This window comes from Zeugodacus cucurbitae, chromosome 3 (assembly GCF_028554725.1).
Source record: "Zeugodacus cucurbitae isolate PBARC_wt_2022May chromosome 3, idZeuCucr1.2, whole genome shotgun sequence".
Lineage (NCBI taxonomy): Eukaryota > Metazoa > Arthropoda > Insecta > Diptera > Tephritidae > Zeugodacus > Zeugodacus cucurbitae.
In genome coordinates this window covers 58,439,560-58,458,053 of record NC_071668.1, presented here as the reverse complement: position 1 = coordinate 58,458,053, position 18,494 = coordinate 58,439,560, and the positions used below count along the sequence as shown (strand labels likewise).

The following is an 18,494-nucleotide window of genomic DNA, read 5'->3' as shown; positions in this document are numbered from 1 at the left end:
GAAAAATAGGAATAGTGTCTTCCATTAGATCAAAACTCAGAGCAAAAGAATCAATCAATCATGTCAATCAAACGATCTCAACAATATCTTTATATATAAAGAATTCTTGAAAAGATCTAAAAACACAATATTTCTAACTCAAAATATTTCTCAAAAAAATGTATACCTTTACAAACATAAATAATAAACGATCTTCACTCTCTCAAACCACTTTTCAGTCTAAAAGAGACACGGTCTAAAAATTATCCCAGTTATCTCCTTAAACTCAGCCATACGCAGGTCTTATACCCTTTTCGCACAGCCAAATTAATTTACTAAATTAAGATTATAATTGAGAAACCAGTTTTTGCCTTTCGCACAGCCGGTGACTCGATTAACGATCAGCTGTTATACATTTTTGTTTTTGCTGTTATAAGAGGTTGCTAAGTTTCATCAACTGATTGCTATTTTATCAATAACCACAAATAATTAGTAGCGTGGACAACAAGCCGCAGAACTGTATTACAGTTTCAACTCGATTTTGATTCGCTTAAAAATTGATGAAGAATAATTTTTTAGATTTCTGTTTTGTATGATAAATCGATCTAAATCAGCGCATTAATCGAGCAAAGACCGGTTAATTGATCAATTAACACTTGTGCGAAAAAGATATTAAGCTTCTAATAACCACGTCTACCATATAACCGTATCTCGAATATAACTTCAACTTGGAAACGCTAAAACTCCGTTATGTTCTTCAATAAACAAAGAGTATTATTACAACTCCATTTGATCCAAAAATCTACCGTCCTTATGCATATAATTTTTTTATTTTACAGCTCCACCACATACACATATGTAATATATATTTTTTGCAAAAACTCATTTCCAACTTGTTTGCATTTCACTTAAGCTCAAGCTGTGGCCACTCACAAACGTTGCCAACTGTAACTGTAAACTCACCAGCGCAGCAGTGTCTGCCCCTAGCCACCTTTCGTTGACTCTATGAAACGCGTATGCTTTTGACATTGACTCTAAGTCTGAGTTTTTTGTAATATATCATCATTGCTTAGCGCTATCCTGAGGGTATTAGCACACAAGCGGCTTTAGCTTCATATTTTATAAGCTTAGAGTGATATAAGGTATCAGAGACGGATTTGCTTGCAGCTGTATGCATTTTTATGATTATTACACATTTTTCTTTGAAGTAAAATTCAAATATTTAGTGAGGTTCATTTAGTAAGGTTTATACTAAATATCTGCATACTGAGTACTGATCTACGGTTACTACAGGTTAAACTAGACTACTGTCGACGCTTTTCAATCTTCACAAATCAGCAGTGAAAGTATGGATCCAAGCCAACTGCTTGAATACTGTACTAATTCTTAATTAGTTTCTATCAATATTCTAATAAGTACCTAATTTGATTCTGGGAAATGTATTAATCTTCAATTATGGTTAGGTAACATCCCTTCGGCAGCCAAAACAGTCTTTAAACACTAATCAACGTTAAACAAACGGTATTTGGTCATCAAGATCGTATGCCTATTTAAACCCTCAGTTCATGCGCTTTTGCCATAGTTACAGATTATTAAATGGAACGGTGATATATAGAGCGTATACAAACTATACAAGTTATAAAGATAATTGGGAAGCATTGTTTAATATATTTGTCTAAACTATAGTTTAGGTTTATAGGCAGATCTTTGGAAATACAGAAGATCTCACTTAAACAGTTTTGAGCTCTGTCCCTTGTGATACCAATAAACTCCTGATGGAGCAAAGACCCTTAAGAGGTAAGCAAAACGCTTGGAAGTTTTTACAAATATCTTTAGTCGGCTAATGCCGTTCCTAGCCAATTCTCTAGGATCGCTGAAAGTTGGCCCTCCAAGGAGTTTCAACCTAGGTCTGGCAAAAGCTGGACAGTGGAGGAGGAAATGATTAAATGGTTCTACCTCGCCTTCAAACAGCTTGCAACTTGCATCTGCCAAGATCCCAAGTCTCAACGCATGGGTGCCCATTGGACAATATCCAGTAAGCACACAATATCCAATGATCGCGCTGAGGTGGACCTTGTTAAGAGAAAACAGTTTAAAGGGCCTTTTAAGCTCCATAGCAAGCTAAAGGACCTCGCTACTCCACAGTTGCTTTTTGTTGACCAGCGCTTGGCGAGCTCATGCGTAGTCTGCATGTCCAGCGCTCTTACGCAGGTCGTCCATGGACTGTCAAAACTTTGGATGTGTCGAAAATTTCAAACATATGTTCTTTCCGATCTCAGAAGTAGGATCAGGTGATACGGGGGGAATATTGTTGTGACCATTGAAGCTAATCGGGGTTTGATGACTGATACTAAAGAGATGGGTTCGGTTTAGGATCCCTTTGTTTAAATGCCTAATGAGAAAACACTTCGGTGAACTGATTAAATCAAGTTTTGTGCCAGTCGATTGGCCAGCAAGATCGTGCGATATCACCCCCTTCAACTTTTTCTTGTGGGGATATGTAAAGCCTAAAGTCTAAAGTGCCTTGGAGACGATCAAATAATTGCGTCAAATACTTTAAGTGTGTTGGTGTCGTCGGCTCTCGTCGGCTCTCTTCGGCTACACGTACGCTACACCGACCTGTTGTCGGCTCTGTTTGATGAAAATCAAAAATTTTTGATATTTCTATTTGACGGATGATAATTTGATCGTCTCCACTCATGTTTGACAAGCATGAGCTCATTTGCAGGGAAGATTTCAAGCTGAGAGGGCATAGATATGTGAAGTAAAGCGAAGCGGAAAAAATAAAATAAAATAAAAAAATAAGATAAAATAAAATAAAAAATAAATAAAATAAAAAATAAAATAAAATAAAATAAAAAAATAAAATAAAATAAATAAATAAAATAAAATAAAATAAAATAAAATAAAATAAAATAAAAAAAAAATAAAATAAAAAATAAAATAAAATAAAATAAATAAATTAAATTAAATAAAAATAAAAATAAAATAAAATAAAATAAAATAAATTAAAATAAATAAATCAAATTAAATTAAATTAAATTAAAAAAATAAAATAAATAAATAAAATAAAATAAAATAAATAAATAAAATAAAAATCAAAAAATAAAATAAATAAATAAAATAAAATAAATAAATAAAATAAAATAAAATAAAATAAAATAAAATAAAATAAAATAAAATAAAATAAAATGAAATGAAATGAAATGAAATGAAATGAAATGAAATGAAATGAAATTAAATTAAATTAAATTAAATTAAATTAAATTAAATGAAATGAAATTAAATTAAATTAAATTAAATAAAAAAATAAAATAAATTAAAATAATAAAATAAAATAAAGTAAAATCAAATATAATAAAATAAACTAAATAATATAAAATAGTACAAAAATTGAGAATTTTTTTTTTTTCATAAGAATTGCAGCACATGCCAATAATAGATCATCATCATCCGACGATGACATGATGACCGTTCGTTACGAGCTCAAAACAAAACTGATGTTTGACGTGTTAATTTGAACGTTTGCGGGCAACACATGATTGAACATCACTAACACATATGTGTTGTTTGACGCAATTATTTGATCGTCTCCAAGGCACTTAAGCGGGCAACCTTCTAATGATTCGATTCAGTCGAAAAGCTCGAACGAGTCATCAAAAATTGGCGAACCGAATACGGTGAACATTTGAAATCTCTAAAAAATAAATGTCGAAGAATGTTCTATCGAATGATAATAAACATTTTCCATTAGATTTGAATTTTCTGTTTTTTTTTTGTTTTATGTAGGGCACCTCGAAATGGATCACCATTTTATTGTTTTTGGATAGAATTTTAGGTTACAATCTAATGGCTCGTTTTGAGCATATTTTTGAAACATTGATCTTTATTTTTTGCTATTTTAGAAGAAAAAAATGTGAACAGGTTTTGTCATCAAACTATGTCGACCTTTATAAATACCAAAAGTTTTTCTAGTGCAGAGTTTTAAATAGTTCCCGACTGCGGTCTTGTATAAAATATAAGCTGCAAGCTATATTAGACTATAGCCTGGGCTAGAAATCCTTTTAACATATTAAAGTTCAGTGATGCATTTTTTGCTACCCATAATTCTCAACCAATTTATAACAACTTGCATTTAGTTCAAAATATTTAAATTTGTATAAGTTTATACTATTTTTTAACATTATACAACAACTACTAACTACTGCAATTCTTTCAATTTCAGTTTACCTATACCATGGCTTATTTACGGCATCATCTATGATGCACCTGTCGAGGTTAACTCTGTGGGCATGGTCTGCTCCATAACGATACTCTTCATGATGTTACTCTTTGTCGTTATGTCCATCGCCTGCTTCCGTTGGAAAATGAATCGCGGTCTAGGTTTTACAATGTTTTTGTTATATTTCGTTTTTGTTGCTGTTTCGTTAATGTTCGAATATGATACACTACAATGTCCAGTGTAAAATGTGACAAGTAAATATTAATAATTAATAATAAAAAATAAAAAAAATAAACAACAAAATGAAAGAAAATAGCAAGTTAATATTAAAAAACAGTAATATTAATAAATTATATAAAGTAAATGCAAAAAATATATGAAAAAATATAGTGCAAGTTAGGTGATTGATTGCAGTAGTTTTAATAAAATTATAAAAAACACTATATTAATTAAAAGAAAAATTAAATGAAAAAAAAATGTTAATATACAGCCAGGAAAAAATTAACTGCAGTTAATAGTGGAATTATTATAGTAAAAACGAAATTTAATTTTAAGTAAAATTTAATAATAATATAAAGCGTATAAGCAGCTGCGCCCTTGAAGAGCGTTGCAAACGGCTTTCATATAATTGAATAAATTAAATAAAAAATATATATAAACATACAGACAAGTGCATAAAAATGTAGTTTAAGCGTTATTTCAAAACCAATATTATTATTAATATAGACACATATATATATAAATAAATCAATAAATATATACATATATATAGCAAAAAATTATAAACACTACTTTCACAAGCTATAACTATAATACATACATACATATATACATAATATAATGTGATTGTTAAATTTCGTCTTTTTTCATGCGCTCCTCCTATAAACTCTAACTCTCTTCAAATATCATATTGTAAAGAATATTTATTGAATTTTATAGGCAAATTTTTATGAATTGTTACACTGAAAATAAGAAAAAAAAACAAAAAGCAAAAACAAATTGTACTTATGATTGAAGTATATGAAATGTACGTTGTTGTAGTTAACATCATAATATGTATGTATATTGAAATCTGATTATGGCACAAAAGTTGATTTTATTTTCAATTAATTAATTTTTTTTTATTATAATAAATTTATTTTTATTAATTTTTTTTTTTATTAATTTATTTTTTTTTTTTGGTTTTTTTCAATCTATTTATTTTTTTTTAAGTAGAATTTTTTTTTAATTTATTTTTATTTTAATTAATTAATTTTATTTTTTAATTAATTTTTTTTTTAATTAATTAATTTTTTTTTATTAATTTATTTTTTTAAATTAATTAATTTTTTTTAATTTATTTAACTTTTTTTTTAATTAACTAATTTTTTTTAAGTTTTTTTATTTTATTTAAATATTTATTTTTTAATTAATTTATTTTTTTTTCAATTTTTTTTTTCATTTAATTTACAGCAGACAAAGTTGTACATATAACTAACTATTTACTTAATAGCACCGCTAAACATAACTTTCGTTAACTTTCTGTCGTACCCCAAAAGCTAAAGCTTTCACAGCTTCGAAAGCTGCAACATGAACAAAAAAAGGCTTGTGATTTTTATAACAGCTTTGAGAACACTTTCAAAGCTACTTACTTCAAATAAAGTGCAGAACAAAAGCTTTCAGCTGTGTGCGTACTGTTGCCTAATGGCACGGCAAGAAGCGCTATAAAAGCTACTTAACAAAACTGAAAACTTTTTAAGCCACACCTTACCAAAGCTCGCTATGAAATGGTAAACAAACTTTTGTAAAATATTTATTTTCAAGCAATTAGAGACAAGTCTGTTGTGTGTAATAATTTTATTCTTTTTTAATTTTTTTTTTTAATTTTGAAATATTTTTAAACAAAAAAGCACTCAACTTCACGCATTTTATAGAACACTTCATACAAATAAAAACTGTACTACTTACTTATGGTAGTTAGTATGGCAAAACAAAAGTATATGAAAGCGCTAACCGAAAAAAAAACAACTTACTTTATTAAAACTCTACTAATTTGCTAAACCAAAAAAACACGGTTAAGAAAAGCTAACTAAACCAAAGAAATTTATGTATAATATGCGCATTAGTTGAGAAACGCATATAAAAAACGATTAGAAAACGTATTCAAAAAAATTTTTAAACCCTTTATATAAAAGCTTAAATAAACACTTTAGTAAGTTCGTGTTACATTTATTAGGCAAAGCTATTAGCACTAATTTACTATATTTCAATGCGAAGACACCCATATTATTGATGACTAACTGCGCGTGATCTAATAGCCTTTTCATACAGCAGCTAATTGATCAATTAAACGGTCTCTGCTCGATTAAAACGCTGATTGAGGTCGATTTAAGATACAAAATAAAAATCTACATTAATTTTGAATTGAATATTAATCGAATTGAAAATGAAATGAAAGAAATTCCGTATTTGTAATTATATATACTTTCTTTGGCTGCGAGTTATTGTTCACGCCACACGACGGTAGATGCCGCTGCTAAAAATAGCAATCAGCTGATGAAATTTATCAACTTCTTATGAAAAGCAAAAACAAAAATGTATAACAGCTGATCGGTTATCGAGTAGCCGACAGTGTGAAGGACCGGCTTGTTTCTCAATCAAAATTTTAATTGATCTATTAATTTGGCTGTGTGTAAAGTATATTATATAGAAGACTATGTCTGCTAGACTTTTAGTTAGGCTAATAATGCGCTGATCTAAAGCAGAAACACTTGCTAAACTCATGCTAAACGAGTACGCACATACATTTCGCCATATTTAATTTATCGAATAAAAATATATTTAATTTTCTTGTAGCCCACTTTAAAACTCCTTGAGCTAGTTAAATTTAAAAAAATATATAATTAATAATAATTATAATATAGAATTCTGCATGCAAACAGAATTACATTGTTAACAATTTAGCGAGTTAGTAAAATTTGTAAGAGAGAGTAGCAATTTGTACAAAGTGAATTCAAAGAAAATTATTAATATATATGATAATGATGAGAAACCCGTTACATTTTTGCAAACAACGCAAGCAGTTAGTATTTAAACTAGATATATATACATACATATATATATACTTCAAACATTTATAGGCATTTATGACTTAATAATGAGGAAACAGCCATTTAACTTACTGAAATAAGTTGAAAAAGCAAACAAAAAAAAAATAAAAATAATAAATAAATAATACAAATAAATGAATTAAAAAATAAATAAAAAATAACAACAACAAAAAATCATGAACTCAATACGAAGTAGCAAGTCGAAACAAGCAACGCACGTGTCAGCATAATGAGAACTTCTTTAGATTATAACTTTTAAGAAAGCAATAATTTATTATGTGGCGCTAAACCAACTAAAACTACGCTAGTAAACTAATATAAAGTTAAATGTAAACTTAACAAAACACAAAAAAAAACAGAAAAACACACAGATATTTTAACTTAATACTAACTGATATATACTTTAATTTACGCTGCAACTAAGTATAATTAAAATGAAGACAAAAATTATATGAAAAAAATATAAAAATTATAAAAACATAAAGACGTAAAGTATTGAAGTATGAAAACGCATAACTTGAGACAACAAATACGTATTACACTTAAAACAAACATAGACTACATACTTACATAACATAAGTGAAAATCAACAATACACATTTTACCTTAGTAAGTCCAATAAGGTACCAAAAAAACAAAATAAAGAAACTAATGAAACTCTACAATTCTTAACAACAATTTAAAACGCGTAAGTTTCATACTTTTTCCTTTTCCAATTTTGTTTAACTTACGATTATTTGACTTACGATTACTAAATTACTATTTAAAAAGCAAAAACTATTAAATATAAAATTTAATAATAACAACCAAAAAATTACAAATTCGAAAACGAAAAATTAATAATCTTCCATACATTTACCAAAGCAAACTTAGTAGTTGAACTATAAGCGCAAGAAAAGCATAACTAAATATAACTTATTTCCAAAAAAAACACAAAACTACAAAAGTTGATACAAAAACACATATAAAACATATCTTCACACATACAAGCACACATAAGCGAGATAAAGGACATTAACGAACAATTGAAGCGACCTTATAAGCAGAAGAACGTTATAACAAGAGAAGAACGAAATACAAACAGACGAACGAAATGACAAGAGATGAACGAAATAACAATAGACGAACGAAATAATAAGAGACGAACCAAATAACAAAAAAAAAATAATAGTGGACGAACGAAATAATAAGAGAAGAAGAAAATAATGGGAGACGAACGAAATAACAAGAGAAGAACAAAATAATAGTGGACGAACGAAATAAAAATAAGCGGACGAAACAATATAACAATAAACGAACAAAATAACAAGAGAAGAACGAAATAACAAGAGATGAACGAAATAACAATAGAAGAACGAAACAACAAGAGATGAACAAAATAATAAGAGGCGAACGAAATACCAAGAAATTAATAAAATAACAATAGACGAACAACATAAAAACAGATCAGCGTGATAAAAGCTGAGGAACGAAATATTAATAGACAAGCGAAACAAAAACAAAAGAACGAAATAAAATCGGACGAACTAAATAAGAGCAGACGAACAAAATAACAATAGACAAACATGATAAAAACGGACGAACGAAATAAAAAGAAACGAACGAAATAATGATAGATGAACGAAATAAAAACATACGAACGATATAACAAGAGACGAACAAAACAAAAACAGATGAACGAAATAATAAGAGACAAACGTAATAAAAACTGATGAACGAAATATAAACAGATGAAGGAAATATAAAAAGCGACGGACAAAATACTGAGAGACAAAAATGATAAAAACAGATGAACATATAACAAGACACGAACAAAATAAAAACTGAGGAACGAAATAAAAGCTGACAAACAAAGTAAAAAGAGACGAACGAAATGAAAAGAGACAAACATGATTACAACAGACGTATGAAATAAAAACTGACGAACGAAACAATAACAGACGATCAAAATACGAACAGCCATAAAAACTCGAAAACACGAATAAAAATTAAAACAAGACGCACTTAAAACCGACGAATGGTATAAAAAATCAACAGCAAAACACAATGCAAAAGACGAATACTAATTGAAACACTAGAACACAACAAAAACTTTAGCAATGTTGCAAAATTTGAATGGGATAATGCTTTAATTGAGACTACAATGCTAACAAATGGAACCATATATCACTTACCCACTAACCACTTAACAAAAAAAAACAACAAAAACCCAAAAAATGGCGCATAACTATCAGGCCCAACTAATTATAGTTAGCATCCAAATTGACTTTTGACAAATGGTAAACACTATTTGACATTTACTTGTATGGCGAAAACAAATTCTATCTAGCAAAAAAGTTACTACTAACTTTAAAGTCTCTCGAGTCTTACTAAAAAAACTATGCATGTATCTGAGTATTTCGACTATGTTTGTTTCAGCGTCGTATAGGCAAACGCAGCGTTGCATGAGCTAAACAAATGTTAACGGCTACAAAGAAATGTAACGGTTTAGCGGCAGTGGCGTTACATAAATATAGAGCGAAAGAAAGCAGTTAAAAAACAAACAAAAATAAACAACAAATTGTTATGGTTATAGAGTTTTAAAAACAAAGGCAAAGTTACATAAAAAATAAATAATAAAAACTTAATTATAAGTATAATAAATAATACACCAACAAAAAACAATGCATAACATTTACTAGATAAAGATTACTACAATAAAAAGCGGGAGCGTGAAAAAAATCAGAAGAAAGCAACAGAATTGCATACAAAAAAATTGTTGAAAATTAGACACTTCATATTATTATATACTTAATGAATAAAAGAAAAGGAACAAAAAATAAGTAATAAAAAAACATAAAAATTAATAATAATGAGAAGGTATAAATAAACAAATGAATATTATTATTATTATAATTATTATTATTATGATTACTATTATAATTATATACATACATATAACAAAATCATTACCAACGTACATACAACTATTTGAATTTTGAATGAAATATTTGAATAAAATGCGTTGTTTGAAAAAAAAAAAACATAAATATGCAATACTTTTTTTTAATGGGAGGCGAGTAGGGTAACGGGTCTTCGTAGTAATGGCATATTTATGATAGTGGGTTTTGACTGCCTTAATTAATTTTGGAATTTAAAATTTAATTTTTGTTTTTAAATTAGGCAAAATTCCAACGTTTTGTGTTTAAAACTAAAGAAATATTTTAAATTTATACACAACTTACCTTACGAAGGCGTTGAGTTTTATACAAACTGGGCAGCTACAAATAAATAAGCAATATTTCACGTAATATTTAATTTTACTGATTATTAATTATTTTAATTTGCTTAGAAAATGATAAACACTGAATTTTGTATTGTTATTTATTTTTAATATTATTATTATTTTTTACACTAACTTCACATTTTTCTCTAACTTTTTATTTTTATTTTTTAATTCTTTCACTGATTTTATATAAACATTAACTTTCCCCTTCAATTGATTTTTACTTAATTTTAACACTATTTCTTTAATTTCTACTATTAATTAATTTTAACACAATTTTTTAACTTCTACTATCATAATAATTTACTTATTTTTTAATTACTTATTCTTTTAATTTTTTACTTTCTTTTGCACATTAACTTTAAATTTTTCACTTGTTTTTTAAATTTTTTTCTTTCACAATTATATTATTTATTTATTCTTCAGCTTTTTCGGGTATTTTTAGTATTATTTTTATTTTCTAAAATTTTTCTTTTTGCAATATATTTTTTTTTTCATTAATTAGTTTTAAATTATTATTTTTTCATTTTCATTTCTTTGATCTTCACTTCATTTCAGCACATTTTTTGCATTTATTATTATTTTATGAAATTACTAATTTTATAATATTAAAATTGAGAATCATTAAATAAAATGTATATTTAACTTGTATATTAACCTCAAAATTTCCACGCACTTCTCACTTAATTTTTTTTTTTTTTTTGCTTTTGCAATTATAATTTCATATATTTAATTTAATTACTTTTTTAATTCGTATTTTTGTAATTTCATTTTACTTCTCTTTTTTCACTCTTAAATAAAAGATTTTTCAACTTTTTCACATAATGAATTTTTTTTGGTTTAAAATTTTTATTATTATTTGATTAAAATTGTTAATCACTAATTTTTATTACTTTCTTAACATTTTACAATATTTTTCATTTAACAATCTTTGTTTTTGAAAATTGTATTAAAATTTATTTTATTTTTAGCAATTACTTACTTCAAATAATAATTTTTTATTTTACATTTTATTGGTTTTTACACCACTCATTTTTTACTCTGAAATAAAACCATCTCTCACTCTTTCACTTTAATTCATTTTTTTGCTTTTGTATGCCACTTATTTATTTTTTTATTTGATTTATTTTATATTTATTTCACATGTTTTTTAAATTCACAAATCATTTCCTTCTATTTAATTTTCTGCAGACTTTCATTCTCCGCGATATACATTAAATTATTGATCACTAATTATTTATTAAAATCTAACTTTTTATTCATCCATTTATTACAAGTAATAAATCACCTTATCAATTATTGAATTTATCATTATTCATAACTTTATTTCAGTTTTTTATAGTTTTAAATTTTTGGCAACAAATAATTTGTGTCACTGCTTGTCACCCTGTACTTGAATTCCCTTTGCAAAGACATTCGCAAACAAATGTATGAAATTGCACTTCTAAAGCCACAACCGAAATTAATTATTTCAATTATATATAGCATAAATTACAACAAAAACACTAAATAATTATAAATTTTTACAATGAAAACCACACTAATATCTGCATTTGCGTGCTTTCAGCTTTATTTGTATCAAAACTTCACTCTGAGCCGCCAACGCCAAAGCTTCAATGTCCCGACTGCTGCACTTTATTTCAGTGTGCCAGCGGCTAATTTTATATTTTAAACTTTATAAAAGAAATGCGCAAACATTTGAAAATATTTAAATTACACTTTTCCAGAATATTTTATGAAATTAATTGTTTATTTCTCACTTCTGCTCGCCATACAAGTGTCGGCGGCGCAAATCACACGCGCTAACGGAAACAAAATGCCAGACAGTTGTTGCTCGTTCGTACATTTCTTATTGTTCGCTTTGTTGTTGATCAACAAGTGGCCTTAAGTAATACAGTGCAATTCAAACTGTAGCTTACGTTGTTGCGTGATGTGTTTGAATTAACGTATGAAAATGGTTATTTATATGAATATTAAAATATTTTTATATTATTTGTTTGTTAAATGTATACAATGTATTTTATATAATAAATATATAAAATTATGATAGAATATATAACAAAATATGCATACAATAATAAATGATTTCAATAAAATTAATATATTGAAAAGATTTATAATAAATAAATTAAATTTACTTATTATTTTACCTAACTCTCTCCACTTTATCTATTTTTAATTTCAATAAATGTTAAAAGCATTAATATATTATTTTTAATTTTAGCTTAATCTATCACACATAATATATGTATAGCAAAATAAAAAAAATTCTAGAGTTTTATAATTAGTAAATTAAAATTATAAAATTTGGAAACTTTACTATAGTCGATGCTACCGGATCATAACAAATAATAGTTAACATATTTTTGGCATAATGAAATAATTTTATTTAGATGATAAATAAGTAAATAAAAATTTGCGAAAAAATCAACATTAAATTTTTTTAATAGAAAGTAAAAATTTTGTTAGTATTAATATTTAAATATTTAATATTGCAAAAGTTACTCAAAAAAGAAATTTCAATATTTTTATTTTTTAATAATGTTTTGTTCAAAATATTTTTAATTAGAAGTTTATTAGAAAATAAATAAAAATGTGCCAAAAAAAGTTTATATAATTAAATTTTGAAATTGTTTAATAGAAAGTAAAAATTTTGTAAATATTACCAAGATTACTCGAAAAACAAATTTCAATATTTTTATTATTTCAATAATGTTTTGTATATTTTTTTTAATTAGAATTTTCGAATAAAATTTTGTAGCATTCTATATTTAAATGTTACTGATTTTTTTATTTATTCTCAAAATACAAGAATATAATTTTGGTTAAAAAAAATTAAAATATTTGTATTTAAAGTAAATAATATATAAATATATAAAATTTATATAACAAATGTTAGCAACAAAAACAACAACAAATTAATAATAATTTATTAATAAATCCAATATTTTGTTCTATTCCAAATAAAAATTTTAAGAATTGTTATTATAACTAATAATTTATGAGAAAATCAATAAATTACTAATGGAAAACAACCGTAAGTTTAATTTTGGTTTTCAGTTTATATAAATTATAATTTCAAAATTAATTCAACTGCGTCAAGAAACTTTACTCCAGCAATTCTAAATACTGTGCCTAGATATAACAACAAATTAAAGTTATAAAATTTTACATTTAAAATTTAAAACTTTTGTAAGCCGTACTTCACAATACGACACACCATGCCTCATAGGAAATGTCAGCAACAAGTACAACCGTACACTATAGTTCACAGTAATATATTGCATTGGCGATTATCGAATTATCAAAAAATTAGTTTATGTGGAATACAATTAATCACCACTTATTTCATACCATTTATAGTGTTTATTTATATTTGAAACTTTAATTTTAATTAAGCTTTAAATTCAATTAAAATAATTTAAAAATAATTAGCATGCAACTGAAGATTTTCAAAGACACGCTGATATCGATAAATTACCCACAATGGCCGCTGCACGTTGGCGTCACACGGTGATGCCCATACGTTGGGCATTTGAAAAAATATAAGTAAACAATAGTTTTATAGCTTTATTTTAAACATATAAAATATTGATTAATTTATTATTTTTTCTTATATTATTATTTTTAAATCTTAATTTTTATTTAAAAACTTTAAATAAAATGCACTTAACACTCTTTAAATATAAACATTTCCACACCATATGGCAACACTACACTTGAATAAACGCACAAAATTTACCTACTCTCAAATTTCCACAATTCTCTTTGTATTTTGTTTGACAGTTGTTTTTGACGTTTGTTCGATCGCCCATAGAACTCACACATTCTCGCGGTTTAAAATTGTATGCAGATGAAAGCTTCACCGTAAAATTTTGTATAATAATAAATCAGTAATATCAGTTTTGTAATGCGTATTTGTGAATTTTACATTACCAGTGCATTAAAGTATTTGTGAACACATTAAAATATAATACTGAGATTAACGGTAATGGCTGAGGAGATGGTACAAATAAAACAAGAACCGCTAGAGATAATCTACGCTGCGGAAATGGCCGATATTGAAGGTGACGCCACAAATAGCAGCAACAGCAGCAGAAGTAATGAAGGTTCTTTTGATATTAGCGACAAAAGGGCGTATAGCCTTCTAAAGCCAGTCAATACAGGCAATTTTCATGCTAATGTCACAATTAAAGTTGAACCAGATATGTATGAATATAATTATGCGACAGCAAAATTTGGAGAAGCAACAGAATTTGATGATATTAACCAAGAGGAGAATTCAATGAGTTCGGAAAGCATGGCACAAAATATACAAGTGAAGGGTGAGTTTGTGTAGACACAGTAATTTTTAAATTATTACTAATAATCAAAGCAATTGCTAACACCAATGCAAATTGCAGCTGATATTCATTTGTTAATTATATTGTCAGTTTTATTTTACTGCACGCATTCAATTGCGACGACTGTGTTGCCATGTATCGCTATTTGTTTATTGTTAAACGAATTTCTATTACACCAAATATGTATGCTTTATGTGCACACAATTAATTAACAGTAATTAAATAATAACTCGATATGTGCCTTGTTTTTATAGAGGAACCAGAAGATGATTATTTATATATTGCTGAAGACTACAATATGTCTGAAGACCTACCATACTCTACTAATGACACTCACGACGATGAAGAGGATCAGCTAAACGCATTGTCTGACGATTTTCAAGTAGTGGATGAGCATGAAAATATTATAACTATAACGGCAAATGATTTGTCACCAAATAGCACAGAGCTAGCGTTCAAGCAAAAATTTATACAAAAAGTAAGTACAAACACATTTAATACACAATGTGCACATTTAATAAAATTTATACATCTATTAACTACATAGCGCAATAAAAATTTTACAAATTTTGATAACTCACGCCCACAGAATGGTCGCACCTGTAATCGCAGAATTAAGAAATATATGTGCAAAATATGTTTGAAACGTTGTCAAGAAGAACTGCAGTATAGACAACATATGGAGCAGCATAGAAGGAATCGTTTATATTGCACAAGAAAGGCATGTGACGAATGGTTTAGTACGCTAGAAGAATGTGAGAAACACGAATATGTATTACACTCCGTTAAGCATTTAAAGTGCAATGTAGGTGACATCTATCCTATAAACATCACTGAAAGTATTTAAATACTAAAACGTTTCAATACAATTATTTCGACAGGTTTGCAATCATAAATTCCTAAACTTTGAACAACTGTGTCAACATAAAGAAACCATGCATGGCAAATTAAAACGTTTCGTTTGTTCCATGTGCCGTGACTGGTTTATCAGTATGGACGAGCTACAAGAACATTGGCAGTCTTTGCCCGATAGATGTGGACGCATGTTAAGCATACTCAGCGAAACGCCAAAGCTATCGAATATCCTAAAACTGGCCAAACAAGAAGCATACGCAACAAATTCGTATAAAATTAAATGTGGTAAATACATATTTTGTTCAAACTATTGAGCGTCTTAATAAAAGCAATTTATATTTTACTTTCCCCCAACAGCCTACACTGGCGCACCTGCCGGTTTAAAACTGCGTTTGAAACCAAGTTTGTTGAAGAGCCCCGAACAGCAATGTGTCAGAGAACAAGCCAGCACGGTTGAGATAAAGCAAGAACACGTCGATTATGAAACAATACTGCCTGATTTTACAGTAAAAGTGAAAAATGAATCTTTACTAAAAACTGAAAACAGCGAAAGTGTAACAACAAGTGAAAAACAGTTAGTGGTATCGCCACTAAAACTACGCATACGCAAGCAATTGTTAAGTCGAACTGAAAATGAAAACGTGACAACTCCACAGACACAAGAATTCAGAACAAATCCCTTGAGTCATCTCTTAGCACAACGCATTACCTCGAAATTCGCGCTAAAAAGTGTGCCAAAATATTTTAACTTAGTCAGTAAAGCAGGCGAGGGTGAAATTTTGAAAAAACCTGCAACTACAACTTCCCCGCAATCACTGCTCAAATCATCGGTGGCGTTGCAGCAAAGAAATGCGAATGCTGCGCAAACTGCAAAGATTTCGCCGAAAAGTGAAAATGCGCCAAAAATGCTAAAACTATCATCGAATTTTAGAATTGTAAAGATGTTACCCAAAGAAGCACAACCGAGTTTGATAAAGTTGACCAACAACAACAACAACAGCAGCACATTTCCACATGCCACCACAGAGCACACGCCAACACAAGTGTCATTGCTCGCTAAAAAGCAATTGCGCGTTACAGAAATACCACCCAATAACCGTTATTTCGAGGTGAAACAAATTGAAGTGCCGCCTGTGAATAAAGTGGATGTCGCTGCCAAGCTAGAATCGGTGACAATAACAAATACAGAAATAAGTCTAACGGATCTACTTAATGATGTGATAGTGCAGAAAAACGACGAGCAAAATGCCGAAATGACAGCAGAAGATAATATTGAAATCAAAACAGAGTTTATTAAAACTGAATTGGATGAAGATATGTTGGAGTTACAACAACAATGCGACGATTCAATATCGCCCGCGACTTTTAGTGACAGTAGCAGCAATGCCGCAAACAGCATACGGATTTGTCATGAAGGTGGTGGTAAGTAAAAAACAAAAACGAAAAAAAGTTGGAAATAATTTAATAAATAAAAATTAATTTACTAAATAAAAAATTATTTGCTTCTAGACTTGCCGCCACGTCCACGTTCGCCGCATTTAACACGCAATCGTTGTCGTAGCAAACCGAAAATTAATCCAGACGGTTACATTTGTCCGAATTGTAAGCGCCGCTATACGACGCGCGCCATGATCAATGAGCATTTGCGCAGTAGTTGCGGCCGTAATCCACAACACCAATGCGATATCTGTCACAAATATTTCTTCTCGACCAGCACGCTGAATTGTCATCGCACCATACATACGGGCGCCATGCCGTATAAGTGCAACTACTGTGATAAACGTTTTCGCACACGCGGTCAAGTCACCGTACATCATCGCACGCATACCGGCGAACGTCCGTTTGTTTGTGAGGTTAGTTAGTATAGCACATATATATGTATATATATTCTTATATTTTTTTAATCCACATTTTCCATTTTAGATTTGTTCACAAAGTTTTACGCATCGCGAAACGCTCATCTCACATTTGTCGCGTCACATTGGCATGAAGCGTTACAAATGTTACGGCTGTAACAAGCTCTTCTCCTGCATTAGCGGTCTAAGTACGCATCGTGCCACACGTCCGGACACGTGTGGACAATTTGAGTTGAATACGCGTGCGATTGGACCACGCGTACGTGTAATACGTGGACGCGTTGTATTCGAACCACAACCGACCGAGCCAGATGTTGATGAACCGGAAGATATTAATATGAATGCTGACACTGTTGTTGCACCAGCGGTTTTAGCGGAAATTCAAAATAAATAACAAATATTTGTAAAATTATTTTTTTGAATTAAATTGTTATATAAATCGTAGAGCACGAATTCATTGGTGTAAATATGCTGAAATTGTATAAAAAAATTATGTATTTTTGCAGCCAATAGGGCAATGCTGTTACTCGTTATGCTAAAATATTGGTATTTCTTGCTAAACTGTAGTTATTAAGTTACCATATATTGTTTATTATATTGTGTAACAATTACTCACACTATAGTATAACTAGTTTTTAGTTGCGTATGCTTTTTTTTATATAGATTTACATACATATATATACTTACTTTATCGTTAAGTAATTTTAGTGGTTAATATATATATTTTTTTTGAATAACACTAATAAAATATTTGCTAAGAAAATTTGAATTTGTTGTTGTTTTTGTTATAGCATCTCACGCGAGTTAATTTTGATTTTGAAAACCCAAATATCGTGCGTTTCATATTAAGTCACAGTATAAAAAAATAAGGAAAGGCTCAAGTCC

General features: G+C 28.4%; 2 protein-coding genes and 1 long non-coding RNA gene across 10 annotated transcripts in view; 2 read left to right on the top strand and 1 right to left on the bottom strand.

The window, feature by feature from the left end:
- The window catches only part of LOC105218237 (sodium/potassium/calcium exchanger Nckx30C), a 303,455-nt gene extending 298,175 nt beyond the window's left edge, over positions 1-5,280 (top strand). For all 7 annotated transcript variants that reach the window (XM_054227607.1, XM_054227610.1, XM_054227609.1 and 4 more), the window contains one exon: positions 4,205-5,280. In XM_054227607.1, the coding sequence (XP_054083582.1) occupies positions 4,205-4,445 (241 nt within the window). In that variant the 3' untranslated portion in view covers positions 4,446-5,280. The remainder of the gene's footprint in view (positions 1-4,204) is intronic.
- The window catches only part of LOC128920403 (uncharacterized), a 323,959-nt gene extending 313,077 nt beyond the window's left edge, over positions 1-10,882 (bottom strand). The window contains exon 1 of the long non-coding RNA XR_008470450.1: positions 10,515-10,882. This is a non-coding gene — a long non-coding RNA (uncharacterized LOC128920403). The remainder of the gene's footprint in view (positions 1-10,514) is intronic.
- A 3,439-nt stretch (positions 10,883-14,321) lies between these two features.
- On the top strand, positions 14,322-18,378 carry Znf2_0 (uncharacterized). Of its 2 annotated transcripts, none has more exons than XM_011193674.3 (7): positions 14,322-14,880; positions 15,153-15,376; positions 15,488-15,703; positions 15,780-16,038; positions 16,111-17,175; positions 17,263-17,606; positions 17,677-18,378. In XM_011193674.3, the coding sequence occupies exons 1-7, from the start codon at positions 14,547-14,549 to the stop codon at positions 18,001-18,003; spliced, it is 2,769 nt and encodes a 922-aa protein (XP_011191976.2). In that variant the 5' UTR covers positions 14,322-14,546; the 3' UTR covers positions 18,004-18,378. The 2 variants fall into 2 exon arrangements, with proteins under 2 accessions (XP_011191976.2, XP_011191975.2); XM_011193673.3 differs by having other exon boundaries at positions 14,323-14,880; positions 15,446-15,703.
- The last annotated feature ends 116 nt before the right edge of the window (positions 18,379-18,494 follow it).

Bases quoted from the DNA above. Each gene is read 5' to 3' on its own strand.
- Znf2_0 (XM_011193673.3), top strand. From the start codon at position 14,547: ATGGCTGAGGAGATGGTACAAATAAAACAAGAACCGCTAGAGATAATC. The intron at 15,377-15,445 runs GTAAGTACAAAC...TTAACTACATAG, and splicing joins AGCAAAAATTTATACAAAAA to CGCAATAAAAATTTTACAAA. The intron at 15,704-15,779 runs GTAGGTGACATC...TTATTTCGACAG, and splicing joins TTAAGCATTTAAAGTGCAAT to GTTTGCAATCATAAATTCCT.